The 21,436-nt window shown below is 37.6% G+C and overlaps 1 protein-coding gene across 1 annotated transcript; it reads left to right on the forward strand.

Annotated features, from left to right (window-relative positions):
- Positions 1-981: 981 nt before the first annotated feature.
- On the forward strand, positions 982-18,629 carry CALB1 (calbindin 1). Its single transcript, XM_027737340.2, has 11 exons — positions 982-1,174; positions 1,443-1,519; positions 6,060-6,134; positions 10,224-10,307; positions 10,396-10,452; positions 13,284-13,361; positions 15,701-15,756; positions 15,852-15,891; positions 15,979-16,032; positions 16,165-16,236; positions 16,648-18,629. The coding sequence occupies exons 1-11, from the start codon at positions 1,093-1,095 to the stop codon at positions 16,759-16,761; spliced, it is 789 nt and encodes a 262-aa protein (XP_027593141.1). The 5' UTR covers positions 982-1,092; the 3' UTR covers positions 16,762-18,629.
- The last annotated feature ends 2,807 nt before the right edge of the window (positions 18,630-21,436 follow it).

The following is a 21,436-nucleotide window of genomic DNA, read 5'->3' on the forward strand; positions in this document are numbered from 1 at the left end:
TAACACATGGAGTTTCCTGGTTTTCCCAGCTGTTCTTATCCTTCATCCTTACTATACTGTCTACTGTATTTGGCAGTGTCCTGTAAGTTTTAGTCATTTTGACCATCACACATTGTAACTCAATGTAGCATCTGAGAGATAGTGCTGGAAGGAGAAAGTCAGGTTCAGTGCTTCAGAGCACCCAATGGCTAAAATGAGTCATCCCAAAAGGGACTTAATCATCATTACTAGAACAGCAAGAGGTTACCCCATTGCAGAAGGAAGACTTTTGTGAGCTGCGCTGTCCCTTCCCACCAACCCACTCCTATAGAAGGACAAGTCTGCAAAGCTGATCTACCAAAAAAAAGCTCTTACCCACTCAGAGCAGACTGGTAGTGTCCCTCACACCTATGCACTGTACTTATATTGTCTCAATATGGATATCTCAATGCCCCATTATATCTCAGAGGGAGTATCAGGTTTCAGCTCTTCAAAGATCAAGTCTATGCAAAGCTGTCTGCAGGTCTGGGTTGGGGATGGAGCAGTGAAAATCAGGCTCCTTGAACCCTACATGATGTCCCAAGTGGCTTTTTCTTTGTACTGTAACGTCCTGAAGTGCTACCAGCCACATTCTGACATTCAAGGACCCTCTTCCAACTGGAAACCTCGTGGCTAATCCGGGAGGTTGTCCTCACGTCTCATGGTCACACTTTCTACAGCAAGGGATCCTCAGCAACTCCCTCTGCCCGGGGCTCCCCGCTCGACACACGCACACCCCTCCTTGCCTCCCTCCCTCCCTGCCAAGTCGAGGGTGTCGCTTCCCGAGGGCTCAGCTCCGGGCCGGCCCCAGCCGCGGTGCCGCCGTCGGGAGACCCGGGCCCCCCCGCGCAGGGCGGGGAGGGCGCGCCGGGGCTCGCGGAGAGGAAGGGAGGGCAGCGCCGGGGGGAGTGGCCCGGCCGGGGCGGCCTCATAAATAGCCCTCGGCGGGGCGGCGGCGGGAGGAGCCGTCGGATCTGTCGGAGCCGTCGGAGCCGCCGCCGCGCCGGCCGCGGTCACAGTCAAGTCAGGACCGCGGACAGCGCCCCCCCCCCGCGCCGCCGCCCCGCGCCCACCATGACGGCGGAGACCCACCTGCAGGGCGTGGAGATCTCGGCCGCCCAGTTCTTCGAGATCTGGCACCACTACGACTCCGACGGTGACTCCTTTCCCCCCGGGGCGGCGGGGGAGCGGGGGGCGAGGGGGGCAGGCCCGCGGGAGGCTGGGGGGACCCCTCCGCTCCCCGCCTGGCGGCCGCCGCCGCAGCCTCGGGGCACAGCCCCGCAGCCGTGAAGGGGTCCGGGCGAGGGGCGCGGGCGCCGCTCCGCCGGGAGCGAGAGACGGGTCGGAGACGTCCCTGTGCCGGCGCTGGAGAGCGGAGAGTTTGGAGGGAGCGGTGACGGCAACCGTAACTCTTTGTGTTGTAGGCAATGGGTTCATGGATGGGAAGGAGCTACAAAACTTCATCCAGGAGCTGCAGCAGGCACGGAAGAAGGCAGGCTTGGTAGGTTAATGTTTGGCCCCACTTTTCCGTCTTCTCGGGAAAGAAGAGTTTTCTTGAGCAAACTCCAGTGCCCCAGTTCCTTTTGTTCTCTCTTGCCATGACACGGGTCATGCACCTGCCTCACCAGGCAAAGGGAAGTAGCTCGGTTAGAAATGAGCAGGTTGCAAATGAAATAAATCGTCTACTTTGGAAAGGTGAGCCCAGAGTCCACCCCCGTGGAGAGTGGGTCCCGCTCATGCCTTGCCAGGCTACAAGCTGATACTTCTGACAGTGCTAAAAAAGAAAAGTCAAGAAATAGATGGATGTTGTCTTTTTGTCTTGGATGGGACCTTATCCCATTGCAATTAATCTTATCTGCTCTAGATATGTACTCTTACTAAAATGGGAAAGAAAAAATAAAAAAGAAAAGATAAAGGGGGTGGGGGAAGAAAAAAGAAAAAGAAAAAAACACTTCAAGGTAGTTGGACTCTGTTTTATTTTCATACCTAACGGGCAGTACGGGCTGAAATGCATTCCTGCCCCTTGGTGGTCACTAAATAGATCTGCAGATGACTCCTAATCACTTCTTGTTCTTCACTAGGAGTATGAGTATGAGTATCAAATCCTGGCTGTTTAAACTGTTCAGAGAGACAACGAAGCTTTTGACAGCGTTGTCAAAACTCTTCTGTGTATGAGTTATCGAAACATTAATTATTCATTTCCTCCAAACTATACCCATATGAGAAAAACAACAATAAAAAAAGAGACAAAGAAAGAAATTAAAGATTCCATGTAAAGATTTGAATTAAAAGAGAAGGGAACATTTTTAACAAATAAATTGCCCTTAAAATAATCAGTTTCTAAATCAGGCCACTTTTAGCACCAAAGTCCAATATATAACCTAAGGGAATTGGTTTACATTAATCTATGCTGAAAGACTTCTGAAGAGACAGAAAATAAAATTATAATTTAACTGGATGACATGTATGCATGGATGAAATAGATTAATACTTCATAATAAGAATGCCTCCAAATTGAGCAATAGCATTTCAATAATTAACTTTGCTTTGAAAGTTGCTGTATATTTTAGCAGTAAATGCAAAAACAAAAAAAATAATCGTCATTGATTTTGTGGAAAATTGTATCTTATTAATTGTATGAGTGTAAACTTTACATATATGAAAATCTGTCTCCCAGCACAGCCTCTAATGTTACTGCAGTTTACGTACTAGTTAATTCTTCTTAGAGCTATTGGTGTAGGCTCTCGTTTTTGTGAATGCAAGTAAGTTTAAACTAAAATTAAAAATAAAATAAAACAAATCTAAAGTAAAAAAAAAACAAAAAACAAAACAAAACAAAACAAAACAGGTAATTGGGAGAGGAATGTGGTTTTTTTTAGAGGGAAGAAGTATATTTTTTTCACAGAAAAGATTAAACTCAACTTCAATACATTTAAAGTATCGCAACAGAACAAATCTCTCTTCTATACTAAAGTGCAGGAAACTTAAGTATACTCGGTAGAAAGAAGATATTAAAGCCTCTGTATATTTAGTATGAATGGCATTGTTACTAGAAATGCTAATATATTATTCAGTAGTTAAAAAATAATTAGAAGCTCAAGGACAAAAGTATTTATCGTCTAAAAATCAGATTCATTTCTCTCTCAAATTAAGCATGCATCTCTTAAAAACAGATCCTATTCAAAGCAACACAGAAAGCTTCATAGGATTATTCCTATCTGCTACAAATGTTATAATTTATGTGGGTTTTTTAAAATAACACCTGCCTGTATCTCACGCTATATTTTAAAAATGCTCAGGTGTCTAAGTTTTCCTTTCCCATTTCTCTGATTCAAACCTAACTTTGGAGTGTTCTGCTAAGAGCAATCTACAGTAGCAACATCAAATTCAGCACTTGGTCTGTGGGCTCTGAAGTACAGCTATATGTCATCTATGTTTCAGATCTAATCTGATTCTTGGATTTGAAGGCTCATTTGCCAAACAAGCATCTCATCAGTTCATTTTTTGTCTCATGGGACACTAATTCAGTAGCGTTGAATTTCTATTTTTTTGCCAGAAGGGACACATTGAAAAACTAGTGTAGGTTATATGTAATTTCCTTGTCTGTCCTTCTTTTAACACCCCAAAGCTTCTTTGTCATCATTAACTTCTGCATTTCAGGTCATTCTCCTTCTCACTATTTTTGAAATATTCAATTATGCATTCTTCATAGCTGGATTTTGCATCAGTCATGCCATATGCTTTAAAGAATCACATTTGATTCTGTCATCAAATAGGATGGTTTAATATTTCCCAATATTCTTCCCAACCATGGAACTATTCTAATTATGTTCTAATGCTAATCCCCGTATTAATCCACTCAGTAAGCCTGTACTTTCACAGCTGTTTTTTCTCAGATAGAGCATGCAGCTTGATTCAGGCTAGTCCCAATGGGGGGAATGTGTACTCACAAGTTTTAGGGCTTGGGCTTTGGTAACATTAGGCATTATGGTAGACAGTGATTTGATCTGATATAATTTCAATCATGTTAAAAGAACTGCCTCTTTTTAAAAGATAAAAGCCATATAAGTATATAAGCATCCATTTATTGTGCTCCACATTTATGCAATACATTCCTTATTTGCCAAAAGAAACTTTGAGATATAAGTGATTAATACAGAAGCTGATAAAGTGCCAATAGGTGGATGTTGGCTGAACTATTCCACATTCATTTCTCACTTTCCCTGCATATATAGATAGTGACAATATATCTCCACAGAAATACGATTTATGAATACAGTCATGTAAGTGTTTCTATAGTGTCATCTATCCTTACATTTTCAAATTATATAAAAAAAACTATTTTTTTTCTACAGTTCCACTTGTTGGACAAATTTCTCTTCTGAGGTGTCTGACTGAGGTGTGAAGGGTTAGTTTCTTAATTTCAAAAATTGAATACTGCATCTGTATCAAGTTTAGAAGTAGACTTGGTTAAATTTAAGCAAGTTTTTTTGACCAAAAATATTTATTTGAATAATATAACTCAAAAAACTCATCAAACAGCTGAAGAGAGGGTAAAGTGAACACAAAAAACCCCACAATCATTTCTGAATAATGAACTAGAGGACAAGCATCCTGTTTTGTTTAACCTGTAATTTACTCTGCCTCCTTCCATAGCTGGACACTGTCTGGCACTGCAGAGCTGCTATTAGAAAGATTAGTAAAATGTTTAACCAAGACTAATTAAAATCCAAGTGTCTAAATTCTCCATTCTACGTGCTAAGCAAACTTGTCCCCACTTTGGGATCATTAGATGAAAGGTGACTTTGAAGTGCATTGTATTAATAACCACATCTCTAATTAAAGCCACGGCAAATTACTAACCTGCCATGGATGACTTTGACCGAAATAGGATACTAGGCCGTGACTGTATCAGCTACAAGGAACTGACATTTTAGTTAGTTTTGGTAGTGAAATTTGGGACAAACTACAATGGACTTTGTACAGCTGAGATTCCCCATGTCTCCAGTGAGAGAATCACTTAGATCCTATATAATCAGATTTATTATAGCAACTAAACCTTTAATTTTCAAAGTTTGCTGTATCTTCATCTATAACCATAGAACTGTCCATTGTATTATTATAACCATAACCCTGATTCATGCTGCATGGTTTCAATAGCTCACCTATAAGAAATACAATGAAAATTAAAAGTTTGATCAGTATTGAAGGTTGATGGCAGCTCATATCAAAGCAAGAAAAGTCAATTGAAGTGTGAAATCAAATATTTAGATATTCATCCCAAGGCTGGCATCTTTTTCACAGCCTAGAATGAGGATAGCCTTAAGAGAGCAGATGTATAGCAGGGACCATAATTTACATGAAGAACAATGATGACTTTATTCTGTAAGATTTAAGATTTTGCTCGAAGTTTTCTTCCCCCTAAATCTGCCTCTCTACAGTTCAGCAGTGACATTTTGACTCTGTTTCCATGATAACCAAATACTAAACAGTGAAAAATATGATACTGTGATGAGTTCTTTTAGGACTAAAATAGCATCCATTGTTCAGGAAAAATCCACTCAAAGATGTGGAAAGGATATTTTGGTGTTCAGATGTCTTATACTGAATTTTTTCTTATTTTGAAAGATTTCACACTGCCTTTAAGTTACTAATTTAAGAATGAAAACTGAGGAAATGGACTAATAATTGCCTATGAACTACACTGTCATGCTCTTAAACAAAGGAGCTGTTATACGCACCTTCCAACACACTTGTCTTTATAGTTTTTTCATTCTGTAAACTAAAATAGAGTTCTAAGTATTTAAATGCCAATCATTCACACTGACTATAATATAATTCCTTAGGAAGTAAAATTTATCACAATGACATTATTCATGATTAAAAAATACTAATTTTCATTTAAACTTGAGGAGTCTAGCCATGATGAGTGTATTTCATTAAATGTAGCATATTATTTTGCAACTAATAGAATATTCAAGTAAGTTTACATATGTTTCTCTGTATCTTGAAGTAATGATTCTATCATTGTAACTTTGTAGGATTTGACACCTGAAATGAAAGCTTTTGTGGACCAATATGGGAAGACTACTGATGGAAAAATAGGAATAGTCGAGGTAAGACTTACTTTGTAACAAAAGACTGACATGTTTACTTGAAGAAAATACATTTAGCACAGAACAACATGAACATAACATGAGATAACCAATCTCTTTTCCTTGTGTAGCTGCTCAACAATTGTATCATTTAGGCAACTTGCTAGGAAAGGGTTTTCTTTCACTTTCACTCTTCAGCGCTGCAAGACAAAAAGGAGAATTCGTGGGGTTACAGTTTAAGAAGTCACTTTTTTGAGTTTAAATTGACAACTCGTTTATGTCACTCTGAGTGCAATGAGACTGCAGTTTTATTATTAAATGATATTATATTTTTTCCCGATAATAAGAAATCTGACCTAGAGAGCTAATTAGGGAACAGCTGGAAACAAGCCAGGCCTGAAAAATTCTACAGCGACCAACTTTGGGTCAGCAGCTAATTTTAAAATAGAGGACTGAATAGAATCTGTAAAAGTCAATAGGAAGTATCACTGCTGATATAATAGATAACGTAAAGATATCTTTTCTGTCATATGTCTCAATTTCATAAACTTGTTTAAATGCATATGTAATTATGACTAAACTACCATAGAAATATGATCAGTTTGTTTCACTTGCAGCTGTAATTGATTTTTGAAAATGCATCTTTTGACGATACTTAGTATTGATCAAATAGCTCTGCATCTAGAACGAACTACTGTTTATTTGGTCTAACAAAATGTTTGGGTTTGGACTAACAAACACACATTTATTTGGTATCGAGAAATCCTATTTAAATAGTCTTTTTGCATATGTGTAATATCAAGCATTGGATGCAAGAAGAATTTGTGAACAGTGCCTGAAAAAGACTATGCTTCTTCACTTAGGAAAGATAACTGGAACATTTACCTTTCAAATTATTTTTCTGATTCTGATATTGACTTAATGGCTAAAGATGAGCAAATCCAGTAGGGTCTGATATGGCTCACCACCCCCAGTGAAGCACCAAGCATGCTCAGCATCCACGGAAGCCACTGAATAGTGACAGTATTGAGTCCCGTGACTGAAGGGACTTTCTCCCTTAATATAGCAGTTTCCAAACCCAATAGCTATATTTTATTTCACTTACATCAGCATGAAGCTTGATTTGGAAAGTGCTGATGGAACTCATGAAAAATCTTGTACATGCAGAGCAGTATGAAATTAAAGTTGGTATTTGGATTTGATTCTCCTTCCTTACCAAAAAAAAAAAAAGTCCAGTTATTCCAGATTGCTCCTATTTACATAGCATATCAAATAGTTTTTCTACAAAACGTGTATGAATGCTGTTTAAAAAAAATGATGTAAAGCATTCAGACTCCCAACCATCATAATGAATATCCCAGTATGTGACAAAAAATGTGCGAGCAAATAATGAGTTTTCAGGAAAGGTCTGTTGACTGAGATAAAGAGGAGGCCTGGGTGGCTTCACAAAGGAAGGAGTGGATTTTCAGATCAGATTAAGCGTCAATTCTGTCTTTGCAAGCACAATGCAGTTAGTTCACTGGCTTTAATCCAGTGCTCTCCAGCTAAAGGCAAAGTCTGACCTGTTCACTTTCTTGTCATTGTGTAAGAGACCTTTAATTCACCTTTTGTACTCATTCAGACCAACGCTTTCACTAAAATGTGCTTGTGAAACCCAAGGTTTCAAAACTCGGAACTGCGGCAATTCTACATTCAAATTATTTGAAGATTACTGCTGCCATAAAAATAACTACTCGTTAGCCTAAAATATTCTTTGTCCTCCCATGTTCTATTATAGGATTTTAAAAAAGAAAATTCACTGTATTAGGTGAAAGTAATTTTAAATAGCATTAAATATAATGGAATTTACTTAGAGAATGATTTCTAGAAAAGAGTTATGATTTAGGCAATGAGAGTATTTTTTCTGCTAGGTAACTTATAAAGACACATCTCAGCCTGCAGCTGAGCAGAGAGGAGTCAAACCAGTGTCAGGCTTTGTGGTTGTCCTCTATTATTTGTGATACAGAAATAACCAATGCTCTCCATAAAAGCAGCAAAGTTCACTAAACTACTATTGCTGCCATACACGGACTCGGAGTGGTCTGCACTCTTGCTCACACATTCTCATGAAGTCCCCCTATGCTTATCCTCACAAAGAAGTAATGACTTGAAATAGATTTCCATCTTTCTTCTCAGTAGCAGTATAAAACTGGGAAGTTGAGCCTGTTTCCACATGACCTCTTCATCCCTTAATACTGCAAAGTTTTCCACGAAAAACAATTTAATGCTTTCCCCTGAGACATAGAAAGAGTGAGAGGTATAGCTTAAAATAAGGTCATATATTCTGTACCTCAAATACAGTTTGGTACTGCTAATAAGCTGTTAATGATTCTTTGGACAGTTACTATTTTACATTCACCCTTGCACCTTGTACTATTTTACAGTGTCCTTGCAAAACTCACAGGAGTTACCTATGTCACTGAACGACATCTTATTTATAATTTCCACACATGCAAACCCTTTCCCACTGTCATAATCAGTCCCTTCCCCCAAACTCTGCTTTTTGTTCTAAGCAGTTCTTCCATTCCATTTGCTATTAAATAGGAATGTACTCTAAAAATCAAGCTTGTCTGTCACAGGAGAAATAAAAACATTTTTCCATAAATCAAGACACATTTAGCTACTGCGTCTGTATGAATGTGTACTTACCCACATGTGTATATGCTATTTATAATGGAGTAGATTTTGAAAGCTGCTGACAAAAATGCATTGTTCAAGTTGCTTTTGGTTTGGTGTTCAGCCATTTAGCAAAAGTACTCAGAAGGCTCTGATGGGTCTGACAGCCTGTCATCAGCTGCGCCATTTCTGTAAGGAGAGTGCTCTGATGTGTCTTTTCAGTTGTACCAACAATCAAAGAATATAACTGATTCCTTGCATATATAATTGTAGAGAAACAAGAGATATGTCTCCATAGCCTCCTTGTGCCTGTGGGGTGAGAGCTGAACTCACTTATGGCTCTGCTGGATCCCAATAAAAAAGCCTCAGCAATTAGGCAATAGCACTGAAATAGGCAGAACAAGGGATTTGAAGATGTGAAAGGAAGGCAGAAAAACAAAAATTTGATTAGAAATTTTAAGATGGGACTCCAGGAATTCTGCAGATGTCATTTTTCATTAAAGAATTCAGTGAAGAAATCTGTCTTTCTCCATTTTCTCTTCCTAGTAAGCACAGCTGGCCTATTCTTCAAGTAAAAAGTTTTCTTTAATCAAAACACATTTCATACATTTTGAGGACAGAAAAAAAATATTGGGCTTTTGTTAAAAACAAATCATGATTTTACATTAAATTATACAGCAATGCTTTCCATCTTCTACATTTGTCACTTGCCAAAATTGAGTTATAGTAAATGAACATTTGCAATAATCAGTACAATAATGTGTCTGATTTTAAAAAAAGCCTTTTGTAGAGGAGAGGCATTGGAAGAACCACCCCTGGTTTTGCAGGGCTAAAAACCCTTTTGATTTCTTTCTGGTATTTATAGCTCTTCTTGAACACATCTCCAAGTCCGACAATTGAGCGCTGGTTGCCAACCCTTACCCTCCCTGTTTTCTTTTTTTTCTCCTGGCTTTTCCTTATATTTAACCATTTGCCTTACACATGTGTTCTTCATGTCAGCGTTCATCTCTCTTCTTGCTCTTCCTTGCCATTGTGAGTAGTCTGTTTTCCTCACTTTCTTCATTCATAGTCCTTCACACCTATCGATGCATTCTCTCATTATGCTTTCCCTTCATGCCAATTCAACGGTTTTCAGTACAGATCCTAGCTCTACATGGGTGAATTCATTTTTTCCCCTTTCCTCAGCTACCCTTTTTGTAAAGTGCTGCCTCACTCCCTCCTCTCAGACCTCAGTTAAGTTTGACCTTGATGAATATGGCAAAGCTGCAAGCCAGAAGCCTTTCAGAGCCTTCTTCCAAACATTTCAGCTAGCAGGATGAAGCTTCCTATGGGGCCACTATAGGGCAGTATGAGCACAAAGAATTTCATATGCTTTTAAAAAGCTTCATGCTGTATTACAGGCTCAGCTGGCCTAGTGAAGAATCAAAATTTAATCTTGCATAAATTGTGTTACAGCTTGCTCAGGTATTGCCAACGGAAGAGAATTTCCTGTTGTTCTTCAGATGCCAGCAGCTAAAGTCAAGCGAAGACTTCATGCAGGTACAGTATGAAAAGTTGCCTGTTGTAAAAGCATCCAAGACTTGCTTGCCATAAATATATCATTAAAGCATTCATATTCTGATTGCAGACATGGAGGAAATATGACAGCGACCACAGTGGCTTCATTGATTCTGAGGAACTTAAGGTAAATCAATATCTCTGAGTATGCATGACATGAGAACAGGTGTTGGATTACAGCCCTGCTGCTATCTCTTTCTTCAGATGCATGTTTTTGCATTTCAAACACAACAAAAAAGGAATATAATTAGCTGATGTTTTTATCACCAGTAAATTATTTAAAGCGAAACCCTAATCTTATCAATGTGGTTTAAAACATGTTTTGATTCAGATCAAGTTTGTCTCAAGTGACTCAGGACAGCAGGTAGCTTAGAAGTAAGAAAGATTAAGAAAGTAAGATGGGCCTCTGGAAGCTATGTTGGTTATTTTTTTGGGTATATTAGGGAGGAGGTCTCTTTTGTTGGGTTTTTCCTAAGGGCATTTCTACCATTAATCACTATGCTGCTGGACAGATTATGCTCTCTCAAGTACCATGTAACCCTACAGTTTCCTCTGTCATACTGTTAGACTAATACAAACAGAATTGGACTGCCCTTGCTTGGTTAGCCTAGTAGGATTTTGGTATCAGCTTTAATATGCACAAATAAGAGCAGAATCGAGATTATTCCATTGGTCATCTCAGACTTGCAGAAGCATTAAAACTAGAGTGATTTTACTTCTCTAGTCATACAACCAACAGCAATTTGTAGATGCTGTGATTCTCTGTCACAGAATCACAGAGTGGTTGTTAGGGACCTCTGGATGTCACCTGGTCCAACCCCCCTACTCAAGCAGAGCCACTTAAAGCCAGTTGCTTAGTCACCCTCATAGTGAAAACATGTTTCCTGATGTTCCTCTTGTGTTTCACTTTGTGACCATTGCCTCTGGTCCTGTCACTAGCCTGGCTCCATACTCTTTGCACCCTCCCTTGAAGTATTTATATACTTTCACAATGTCACCCTGAAACTCCTCCAGGCTGAAGATCCCAATTCTCTCAGCCTTTCCTCATAGGACAGATGGTCATATTCAATAGCATCTGAGTAGAAAGGTGCCATTTTCCACAGTTAATTGTACTTGATTCATTACTGTAGCTTTACATTCAAAGGAATCAAAGCAATTCATAGCAAGAGAAAGGCCTAGCAGTGCTTATCCATCTAATTTGGACTATTCTCCCCATATGTCATATAAAGAAGAGTTATGTAAATTTTATTAACTAAAGGACCAGGAGATCAAACTTTCCAAAATCATTACAGATCTTCTGTTCAGAAAAGGAATCCACATCAGTTTGGTATCTGTGTGATATTTGCTGAGGATTTAACCTTAAGGTAACCCTCAGGCAGATGAGTCTATTCTCCTGATGACTGGTTGCAGGAGGTTGGTATGTCTAAAGTTGGTAGGATCAGGAGGAGGTAGCCCTTGAGAACTCTCCAGCTGTTAGATAATGCCTTAAGGACTGCTGCTAACTGCTATAATTTAAAATAGACTTTAAAAGGCAGGGCTGACTGAGGACCGGCTGAAGAATGAAGACATTTTAACTGAATGTCTTCATTAATGGTCCCATCTCTCTTGTGTTGTGAGATTTTGTCTGCCTCAGAGAAACAGGTCATTTTAACATGTTGAAAATGAGACATAAATACACAGTTTTATTTTTAGATCAGCATTTCTTGACAAGCACAAGCATTTTAAGTATTTGCTATGTGAGGAGTACACCCACGGACGACTTTGTAAGTGAAATTCAAGCTGGAAATCAGGAAAACTTTCTAACAATAGTAATGGCAGTAGAATATGTTGTCTAAGATGGAGGCAAACTCATCATCACTGTGTTTTGGAAAGGTTTGGCAATAGCTCAGATCAGACAGTAATTTAGGAAGTTTAGATGTTTCTTGAGACATGGAGATGGACTAGATAGCCTTTCAGTGTCCTTTCCAGTTCTATTTTCCATCAAAGGACACAAGATTAAACGTGTCTCCACAACATCCATTTACTGCATTTCAGTCATGTTCTTCCTATACAAACTACCAGGAAGGGCCTCCAGCATGGAGGGGGCCAAACTCAAACAACTACAGCGGGTATGAGTTGTATGACTATCGACATGGTTGCATTCCAGTTGAGGACAACAAGTATGTTTTCTTATATGCTTTCCCATTTTCTATCTTGAAATGTGGCCCAAAATTCCAAAAAGATAATGACACTCCAATTGATGACAGGAATTAGGTGCTTCATTGAGCATTGACAGGCATACAGACATAACAGGTCTTGTAATGCCCTTGCTAAACAATTTGGTATCTTTCTTTTTTTAATGTCACAGATCTAGTGCAGAAATTTAAAACACTGAATAGGTGAAAAGCATCTTATTTTTTAAAGTAAAAATGGTTGGTGTTTCAAGTAATGTGACATCAAATTCTCATTCTAAAATGCAATGAAATTGGCTACACACATTTAAAGTACAAGGTAGGAAGGAGCAATGTTCATATCTAGCAATGGGTACTGCCATAGGCAAGGACAAAACTTGATTAATCATTGATCCTTTCTGTAAAATTGTTCCTATGTTGCAAGAAGTGAATAGGCATCCAAGTTTAAAAGGAGACCCAAGGTTAATTAGCTTAGTTTACTGATAGAGCTGATTAGGAAGCAGTATTCTTGAAAGCCAAACTTTTTTCCAAATTCACAATACAACACATGGTATACAATGCAGAAAGTTTTAGGAGTCACTTTTTCCAAATAAAATGCAGTGTAGCTGAACTTATCAAAAGAAACTTATATTCTTAGCTGTAACTATTTTTTTTCATACTTATTTGGAACTTAGTAAATACTAAAGTGGAAGTAAAATAGTATTTTCCATTACCTTAATCTGAAGTTAGCAAGTCAAATATTTTATACTGTAGATAAAAATTCACCTATTCTTCTTCTATTTAACAGAGCTTCTTGAAAGATTTATTACAGAAAGCAAATAAGCAGATTGAAGACTCAAAGCTAACGGAATACACAGAAATAATGGTAAGATTATTCAAAGAAATAATGGGTTAATCTAAACTCCGTTTAGCCACTAGAAGGCTCCAAATGACTTGGAGACCAACTAAGTCCCAATCAGGCTAGCTATGTCATTGCAACAGAGAGACAATTGTGGCACTGCAAGTACTTCTGCAGCTATGGAATTTCGATGGGTAGTTTTCAGTGCTGCTTAAAAAACAAAAGCTCAGGAATTTCTAAGCTTCTTGGTATATATATCTGGCACATCATGCTATTTTCCCGTTTTGTTTCCTTGTGCCATTAGTTGTAAAACTGAAATCTTCGCAGTTAGGAGAAAAACTGTTGCTACTGTCATAATTACATTATTATGTTTAGATCAAATTAATTTGGAGTTCCTGTCTATATTTTGCCTTCTTACAGTGCTGTGATGTCTGTCTCTTGTCTTAGAAGCCATTACTGCATGGTGGTTTCTTACCAGACTTACAAACATCTCATACTTTCCTTCTCCACCTGCTTCAAGAAGGAGAAATTGATGTTTTAGATAGACACTATAACAAAACTGTTGCTTCCCTGACCTTAAATCAGCCCATCCTTGGAACACTCCTTCCATCCCACTGCTATGGTACTCCACAGTGAGGACTAGTACTGGCTTCTGTGTGGGCTTTTCAAGAAAAAAAAAAGACAGAATTCTGGTCTTCAGGAAATGTATATCACTACATTTATTGTTTTATCAGCTTCTTTTCATCCTAAAATATTTTTAGCAATTTAAAACATGTTAGGTAAACACTCTAACCCTCACACTGGCTTAAGAATGGTTGAACAAAACTTGTGTTTCTCCTGGAAGAAGTCTGCTGATTCGCTGTACCAGTATGAACCATTTATTTAGAATTGTCACTGTTTATTCGCTGGTGAAGATAAAATGTATCCTGTTCATTCAGGGAGCTTTTTAACCATCATCATAAAGTGTTTTATAAGTTCTGGCCTCTGTGGAGATACACAATCACAAAGAATTTTTTTATAAGAAAAAAAATATAAGCCCAGCTCTTCATTAATCTCAGAAAACAAAAGACTAATGGAAAATGTACAGTCCTGAGCAGCTGCTGGCAGGTACAGCCAGCCACTAATAACCCAACAAAATACAAAATACGTTGACTTCACAGCTGCCACTGCTTACCTTGTCCAAATGCAAATCTGCTTTCATGGGAAACACATGCAAGGCAGATGCTTTTATACAAAAGGAAAAAAGTATTAAAAGGAACCAGGGTGTTACGTAGAAATAAATGTTTGTAGAATTGGTAACTTTTTCTGGTATATTTTGCCATTTATTGTCTAAAGTGAAATTAGGTCTTTTTCCATTGCATTGCATTAATTTTCTCTTTTAAAGGATATACACTTAGGTAGATATGTCAGTACAGAATGTTGCTTCTCCTCTTATGTATAAATTACATCTAAAATTACTGCAATTGCAAGTGATGGGATGGAGTGTTGGTGGAGGTGCTTTCAGCGTTTTGTAGTCTACTGCTTTTGTGACTCTTTTATACAGCAAATGCAATATAGTGTTTGAAAGTAGAAAAATGGAACCATACAGACATAAATACTGGGAGAGGAAGTCCCACGCAGGAGCAATATCTCCATCTAGTTCTAATAGCTAATATAAGCTGCTAGTGCCTCTCAAGCAGCAGGAGATCATACTTTCAAGGCCTCAAAGTAAAATACTTTAATACAAGAGAGTTATTAAAAATTATTATTCACTTATTTGGTCAAATTACATTAATATATTTATTCCTGTAATTTAATTATGTATAGTTGGAGAAATTTATTTTCCCATTTTAATACCATCAACAAAATCTCATCATCTGCAGGATCACCCTTTTTTTTTTAATATATCACAGTAACAGAACATTATTGTTACTTAAATATTTAGACCTAGCAGTCAATTAGATGAAATGTCTATTATTTTCTGTCCTAGTAGAGCTGAAAGCCTGGGATTCTATTGAACTTTATCTGATTTTTGTTCATCTTTATGAATAGAGAATAATAATTCTATTATCAAATCATGACATGAAGTCAAAAGTAAAGTGTTATCACATCAACACTCCCCTCATTTATAAACAATTACACGTGCGTTTCTCATACAGGACATTCATCACTGTCTTAAGACTTACCTTACAGTAGGTTAATCAGAATTACTATAAATTACTTAGTCAGTACTTAAAATAAATGTATTACACAGCAAATGTGACAGATTAAAACCCAGGGCCATCATTTCAGGATAAAGATAATTGATTTTAAGTTTTCTAAGTAAGAGTTTTCTTCATTATGTTGATTAATTTTCATTAGCAATGTAAAATTATATATTTTTTCAGCTCAGGATGTTTGATGCAAACAATGATGGAAAGTTGGAGCTTACTGAACTGGCCAGGTATGTCTTCTGTTTCTTTTCATAACAAATACCATGTACCAAATGCTGTAATGGAAACAATTAAATATTTTGACCTTTGTTTTTTCTCTCCAAAGACTACTCCCTGTACAGGAAAATTTTCTTATTAAATTTCAGGTATGAATATTCACATTTTTCAGTTAACTTGTCATCATCACACATAACTGGTGTCATTAATGGATTTGTTTTCCTTTCGGCATTTAGGGTGTCAAAATGTGTGCAAAAGAATTCAACAAAGCCTTTGAGATGTATGATCAAGTAAGTCTTCAAAACACCTTTTTAATAATAGTGTAGTTTAATGGCACTTATTTTCTGAATCTGTGGAAAACTAGCCATAACCTCAGAAATGAAAAATAAATTTTTAAAATTATCTTTAATGGTATTTTTCAGGATGGCAATGGCTATATAGATGAAAATGAACTTGATGCCCTACTGAAGGATCTCTGTGAAAAGAACAAAAAGGTAATCCTAGAGGACTTTTTCCCCTTAGAGATTAGATTTAATTTGGATTTTAAGGACACTTTAATCCATCCTAATAAGATAAATATAGAGCTTCTAAGTCATAATTCCTGAAGTCAAAGTACAACTAAAAATTGTGGTGGAAATAATAGCAGTGTAAATCCTGAACTAGGGAAGTTGTGATTACACAATGACACTGTCAAAATCTTGCTTGCTTCTGAGACACCAGCTATCAGCAAGCTAACATATGGCAATAACATGGATAACATACAAATAAATAACATTTACAATGTGTTACGTTTGGACAGGCTGAGAATACCCTTTTTTTTTCTTCTCATTTCCTGCCATTGGAAGTAAACTTGTTCATGCTGATAACTAAACAGGATTATAAAGTATTATCTGTTCTTTAAATAGGAATTAGACATTACCAACCTTGCAACATACAAGAAAAGCATCATGGCCTTGTCGGATGGAGGAAAGCTTTACCGAGCAGAATTGGCTCTTATTCTTTGTGCTGAGGAAAACTAGAGCTCTTCTATCATGTCCACTTAACTAGTGATGTACTCTACACAATAACTGTGCACTGTAAGGGAGTAGGCTGTATTTTTAAACTGCATATAGAAAATTAGCCAGGATGTGTGGCACATTCCTTTCAGTTTGTTTCTATACTGTTTGTAATGTACAGTTTTTGTAACAATAAGACTGATAAAGAGAATGTCTATGTTTGGGCCAGTCTGTATATTCAAAAAGAAACTAAAATACGCCAGGGTTGGTTTTGGTTGGGTTTTTTGCTTTCATAAACATGGCTGGATAAAAATTAAACCTGCTGACATTGCTGTGGTCATCATATCCTTTGACACTTGCAACATTTCTTGTTGAACTACATAACAAAAAGATCTACAGGCATCTTTCCCATTTCAACTAGAGGTGAGGTTTTTAAACATAACACGAATTCAGATTAAACATGATCTAGGTCTGAAAGAGGAAAGAGACATTGACATGTCTGATTTCCAAAACTTAATAAGGCACTAAGAAATATTTTCAGTTGTCAAGCCGCCCACTTTCAGGTCTGTGCTCTCTGCAGTTTTACAATTACTCTTCTCATTATGAATTCATAGCATATAGACAAAGCATTTATCTGGAATAGATCTCCATGCAGTAGTTGATAAAAATATAGTGTTTCCAATCTAGTTGTTTTACTGAATTTAAACATAGGCACTTCATAAATAAATGCCTTTAATCCATCTTGGAATCCTGGCTAAATGACAGGTAGTATAGTTAATACACAGATTAACATATGATATTATAAGTGTACCTTTCATGACTATTGCTGTGTCAGAGAATATGACAATCCATTTTCTAAACTATTTTCACATTTTGCAGGTTATAATTATTCTAGTCAATTGCTGTTTTTACATCATATTCTGTGTAATCTATAATTAAATTTAATATCCTAAGATTGTTGGTGTCTAGTTTGTGTATCTCCTGAATTCTTACTTCTGTACCATGTAAAGGACAAATTGACTATTCTAAAAAAATGTGCCTCCTTGGATCTTACACTGAATCACTAGTCTACAATAGTAGTATTAAAACTTGACACTAAATGAAAAAAATAGTAAAGATTTTGTAACAATATGGTAATTTAGTTTACATGGTGGGTTCTGCTTTTTATTATGTTAGAGATGTATTTTCTAATGGGAACTATACTACAAAGCATCCCTCCCTTCTTGCATCTTTTTTTTTTGGCCTGGCTCCCTTTTTACTTTACACCAATTTTATGCCAGACAACTTCATGAATGTCCAGGCCATTGCTCTCAGTAAGTGCTGGAGAAGGAAGGAAATTGGGCTGTCTTAAGGCCAAGAAACCTGTGCTGCCTCCACGTACAACTGTTTTGGAAGCAATTCCAGGTTAGCAGATTAGCTATGTGCAACTTCTCAGATGCATCTCTGCATCTTACTTAACAAATGGAAGCAAATGCATTTTATTTGAAATGTGTCTCAAACAATGAGACTCAGATCCTTTGGTATTACAGTCAATGCACTCCCACTGAAACGAATCCTTGAATTCCTCAGGTGAACTCAGGCAACTAAACACCATTTCAGGAAAGGCTTAATAGCCTTGGGCTCTCTCCAGGCTGAGCCTTGGAAAGTTAAGGAGTAGGTGGTGCTGGATGGGGTCTTGCTGGCAAAAAAACACACAAAACATTAAAATAAGGTTAAGCTAGCTCATACTCACTGCTTTTCTCCCACTCCACGCACAGTGATTTAACTTCTCATCTGCTTGTCTCTTTTCTCTATGCAATGTGAAATACAACTGTGTACGTTAAGTGAAGGAACAGTGAATTTGCCTATCAGTACAATAAATGATTGATCTTGTTCATATTGTGCACTTGAAACCCTGGATTTTGCTTTATTTTAAGAGCGTAAAGAAAAAACCCTAAACCTTGTGTGTCAAAATATGATGTTTGCTAAGTGGAAGATAAAGCATTTAAAGTGTTTTGACAAAGAGTTACCACAGAAACTGAAATCTGTCTTCCTGAACATGAGTAAAGTTAAGTGTCACATATCTGTTCTGAAGACACCCTTCTGCTACTGCTGCTGCCCACGAGCTGGTTCTGCTGTGGAGCACAGCACCAAAACCAGGTCTCAGTCACCCACAGACACTGTTTCCTGCAGTTATTTCTCATAAATAAAACTTGGACTAGAAGGCAGTAATTAAAAACCCCAGTTCTAGCAAAGGTGCTAGTATTAAATGGGTTACATCAAGTGAACGTACTTACTCTAATTATATAGATCTTGTGGTTTTCACTACAAAAAAACTCCACTGTAGGTTGTTGGTTATTACAGTAAGAGTTACTGCTCCAGTTAACAGCCCACTGCTCCTGCATATAATTACATCTTCGACAGCTTATGTGCTATTTTAGGTTACAGGTGATAAGGTACAGATATGACATGGAATCCTAACGGTATTTCTCCGTCAGTGCAAAGTAAAGCCTGACAAGTATGGCTAAGTCAAAACTGCTGTAAAAACTCCAGGTTTTAAATTCTCTAAATCACTCCTGGGCAGAGCTTTTAAAAATGTCATGGCTGGGGCAGAAGGAGGCTTAGAATAAAAAGAAAGGTGGTGAAAGGGAAGACTGCAAGCTTTTTTCTTCTGGTAGATATCTGGTGACCAAAGAAAAGTAAAATTGTAGCATGCAAAAAGATGTGGTGCAAATATTTCATATTCCAGCTAAACAGAGAAACTGACTAACACAAAGCTACCTGGGCTCCACTTTATTGAAGCTATTAACCATTTCTGCTGTCTAAAAATATGTATTTTATTAAAATAAACATTCAAATAAGCATTCAAGCTAACAAATGCTCAAACTGTCCTACAAATTACACATATGCTGTAAAAAATTTTAGCCCATTCTAGTTTAAATGTGTACAGATTAAAATTTAACACAGTGCTAGGTATTCAAATCAAAGAAGGTGATTTTCAAATAATTTTAAAGCACAAGCCCGCAAATTTTCAGTAATACTGAAAGAAAAAAACAAGAACAGTAACTATTAGGCCCTTCATAAACCTTTGGCATTATAAATGCAGTGTTTGCTGACAGAAGTAAAACTTAACAGTACCAGGTCAGGCAAAGTGAGTGCCTGCTTCTAGCTGTGCCCACACCACTGTCCATCAGCCCACCTCAGGGGTCACTAACACTGCCCAGCTGACCATTACAGAGAATATCATGTGAATTTTCACCGATGACTTAACTGGGATTGAACACAGACCTCGAAGTAATTTGGTTTTTGTTCGCTCACTGCTGCACTGTTCTATCCTCAACAGTTCATGTACAGTACACAGCACTGATCTAATCCTCCCTGTTTACAATTTAGTTATGCATCTTTAAAAAGATTACCCACACAAGCTTACAAAATTTCGGAACAGCACATTCCATGGTAAAATGTCAAATACAGATCAGGCTACTGACAGTCAGCAGCACTTTTACGCAAAATGAACCTCGCCAATGAACAAGATACATACATGCTGCTGCTGAACTCCACTTAAACTTGGATTAAGTCTTTGTTTCATTACACAAGGTTTGCTTTTTCTGATTTATACTAAACCCTCATCGTAATCATGGTTATAATCCCTGGTTATGGAGGCAAACTGAAATCCACATCGACTTGCAGTGTCTATGAGGAAGCACAGAATCCCTATTCAGGCACCCAAACATAACTGGCCCGAATTTCTGAAATGCCGAGCACATCCAAATCCCTCTGAAATCAACTGAAGTTGTTCTGCACCGTGTGCACACCGGTGTACTGAAATCCCAAAGACTATTTTACTGCATATTAAACAATCACATAAAGGACTGTGGGGTTACCCTGGTTGAAGTGGGATTACACGCTTAGCAGTTACAACACAAGATGCTCTATGGAGTCAGATAAAGGCACAAACTTCCTTACAATTCAGTGTCTTTACTTATATATTATCAATATGTGAAAACAAGTAAATATAAATGAGCAGTTCATGTGACAATGAACATGGAAGCCAGTATGGACAAGTAGGAACACCACTCAAATAGAGTCATCTTCTGCTTATAAAGCAAATTCTTGAATTGGAAACCATCAGCAATATTTTCAAAGGTAACTGAAATATTTAAGAGGAGGGAATTGCCAGAAACAGGAGAACCAAAGACTGATGGCAGTTCTAGTATCACAGTGAAGAGGTAATACAACTGGTCTCTTTCATTTGCAATCTTAAATGATTTTTATAACCTGTTTGTAAGCCTCTACTGCCCTTACAGCATTGAATTAATCTAAGAAATTGTAACAGACAGGTTCAAAGACAGTAAATCATCAGGAGAAATAAAAAGGGTAATTTCAGGATTTAATCAAGCAGAAAAGATGTACTTTTCAGTTGAAAACAGACAATGAATCTCCTTTGTGGGCATCTCCAAGTTTAATTCATGGAAGTGATAACACCTTTGACTGATGGGTCATGCAAAAATCATTTTAAAAAAAGGTATTTGGAATCCAGGAAAATTTTTCCTTAAGATTCAAGAAAATTAAACTGTTTCTGCAACCCTACTGACTCCTGTTGCAATCTCCAGTGTATACCATCACCTTTTCTGACTCATTCCTCCACCTTCCTGTCCCTCCAACCTCATCTCCATAGAACAATTATGCCACAAATAAATACTTTTTTTCACACTTCCCT

The sequence above is a fragment of the Pipra filicauda genome, unplaced genomic scaffold, assembly GCF_003945595.2.
Source record: "Pipra filicauda isolate LSUMZ 115617 unplaced genomic scaffold, ASM394559v2 scaffold20_size4479445_pilon, whole genome shotgun sequence".
Lineage (NCBI taxonomy): Eukaryota > Metazoa > Chordata > Aves > Passeriformes > Pipridae > Pipra > Pipra filicauda.

Coding starts and splice junctions, on each gene's coding strand:
- CALB1 (XM_027737340.2), top strand. CDS start 1,093: ATGACGGCGGAGACCCACCTGCAGGGCGTGGAGATCTCGGCCGCCCAG. Junction 1,175..1,442: donor GCACCACTACGACTCCGACG/GTGACTCCTTTC, acceptor TTTGTGTTGTAG/GCAATGGGTTCATGGATGGG. Junction 15,757..15,851: donor GAGCTTACTGAACTGGCCAG/GTATGTCTTCTG, acceptor TTCTCTCCAAAG/ACTACTCCCTGTACAGGAAA.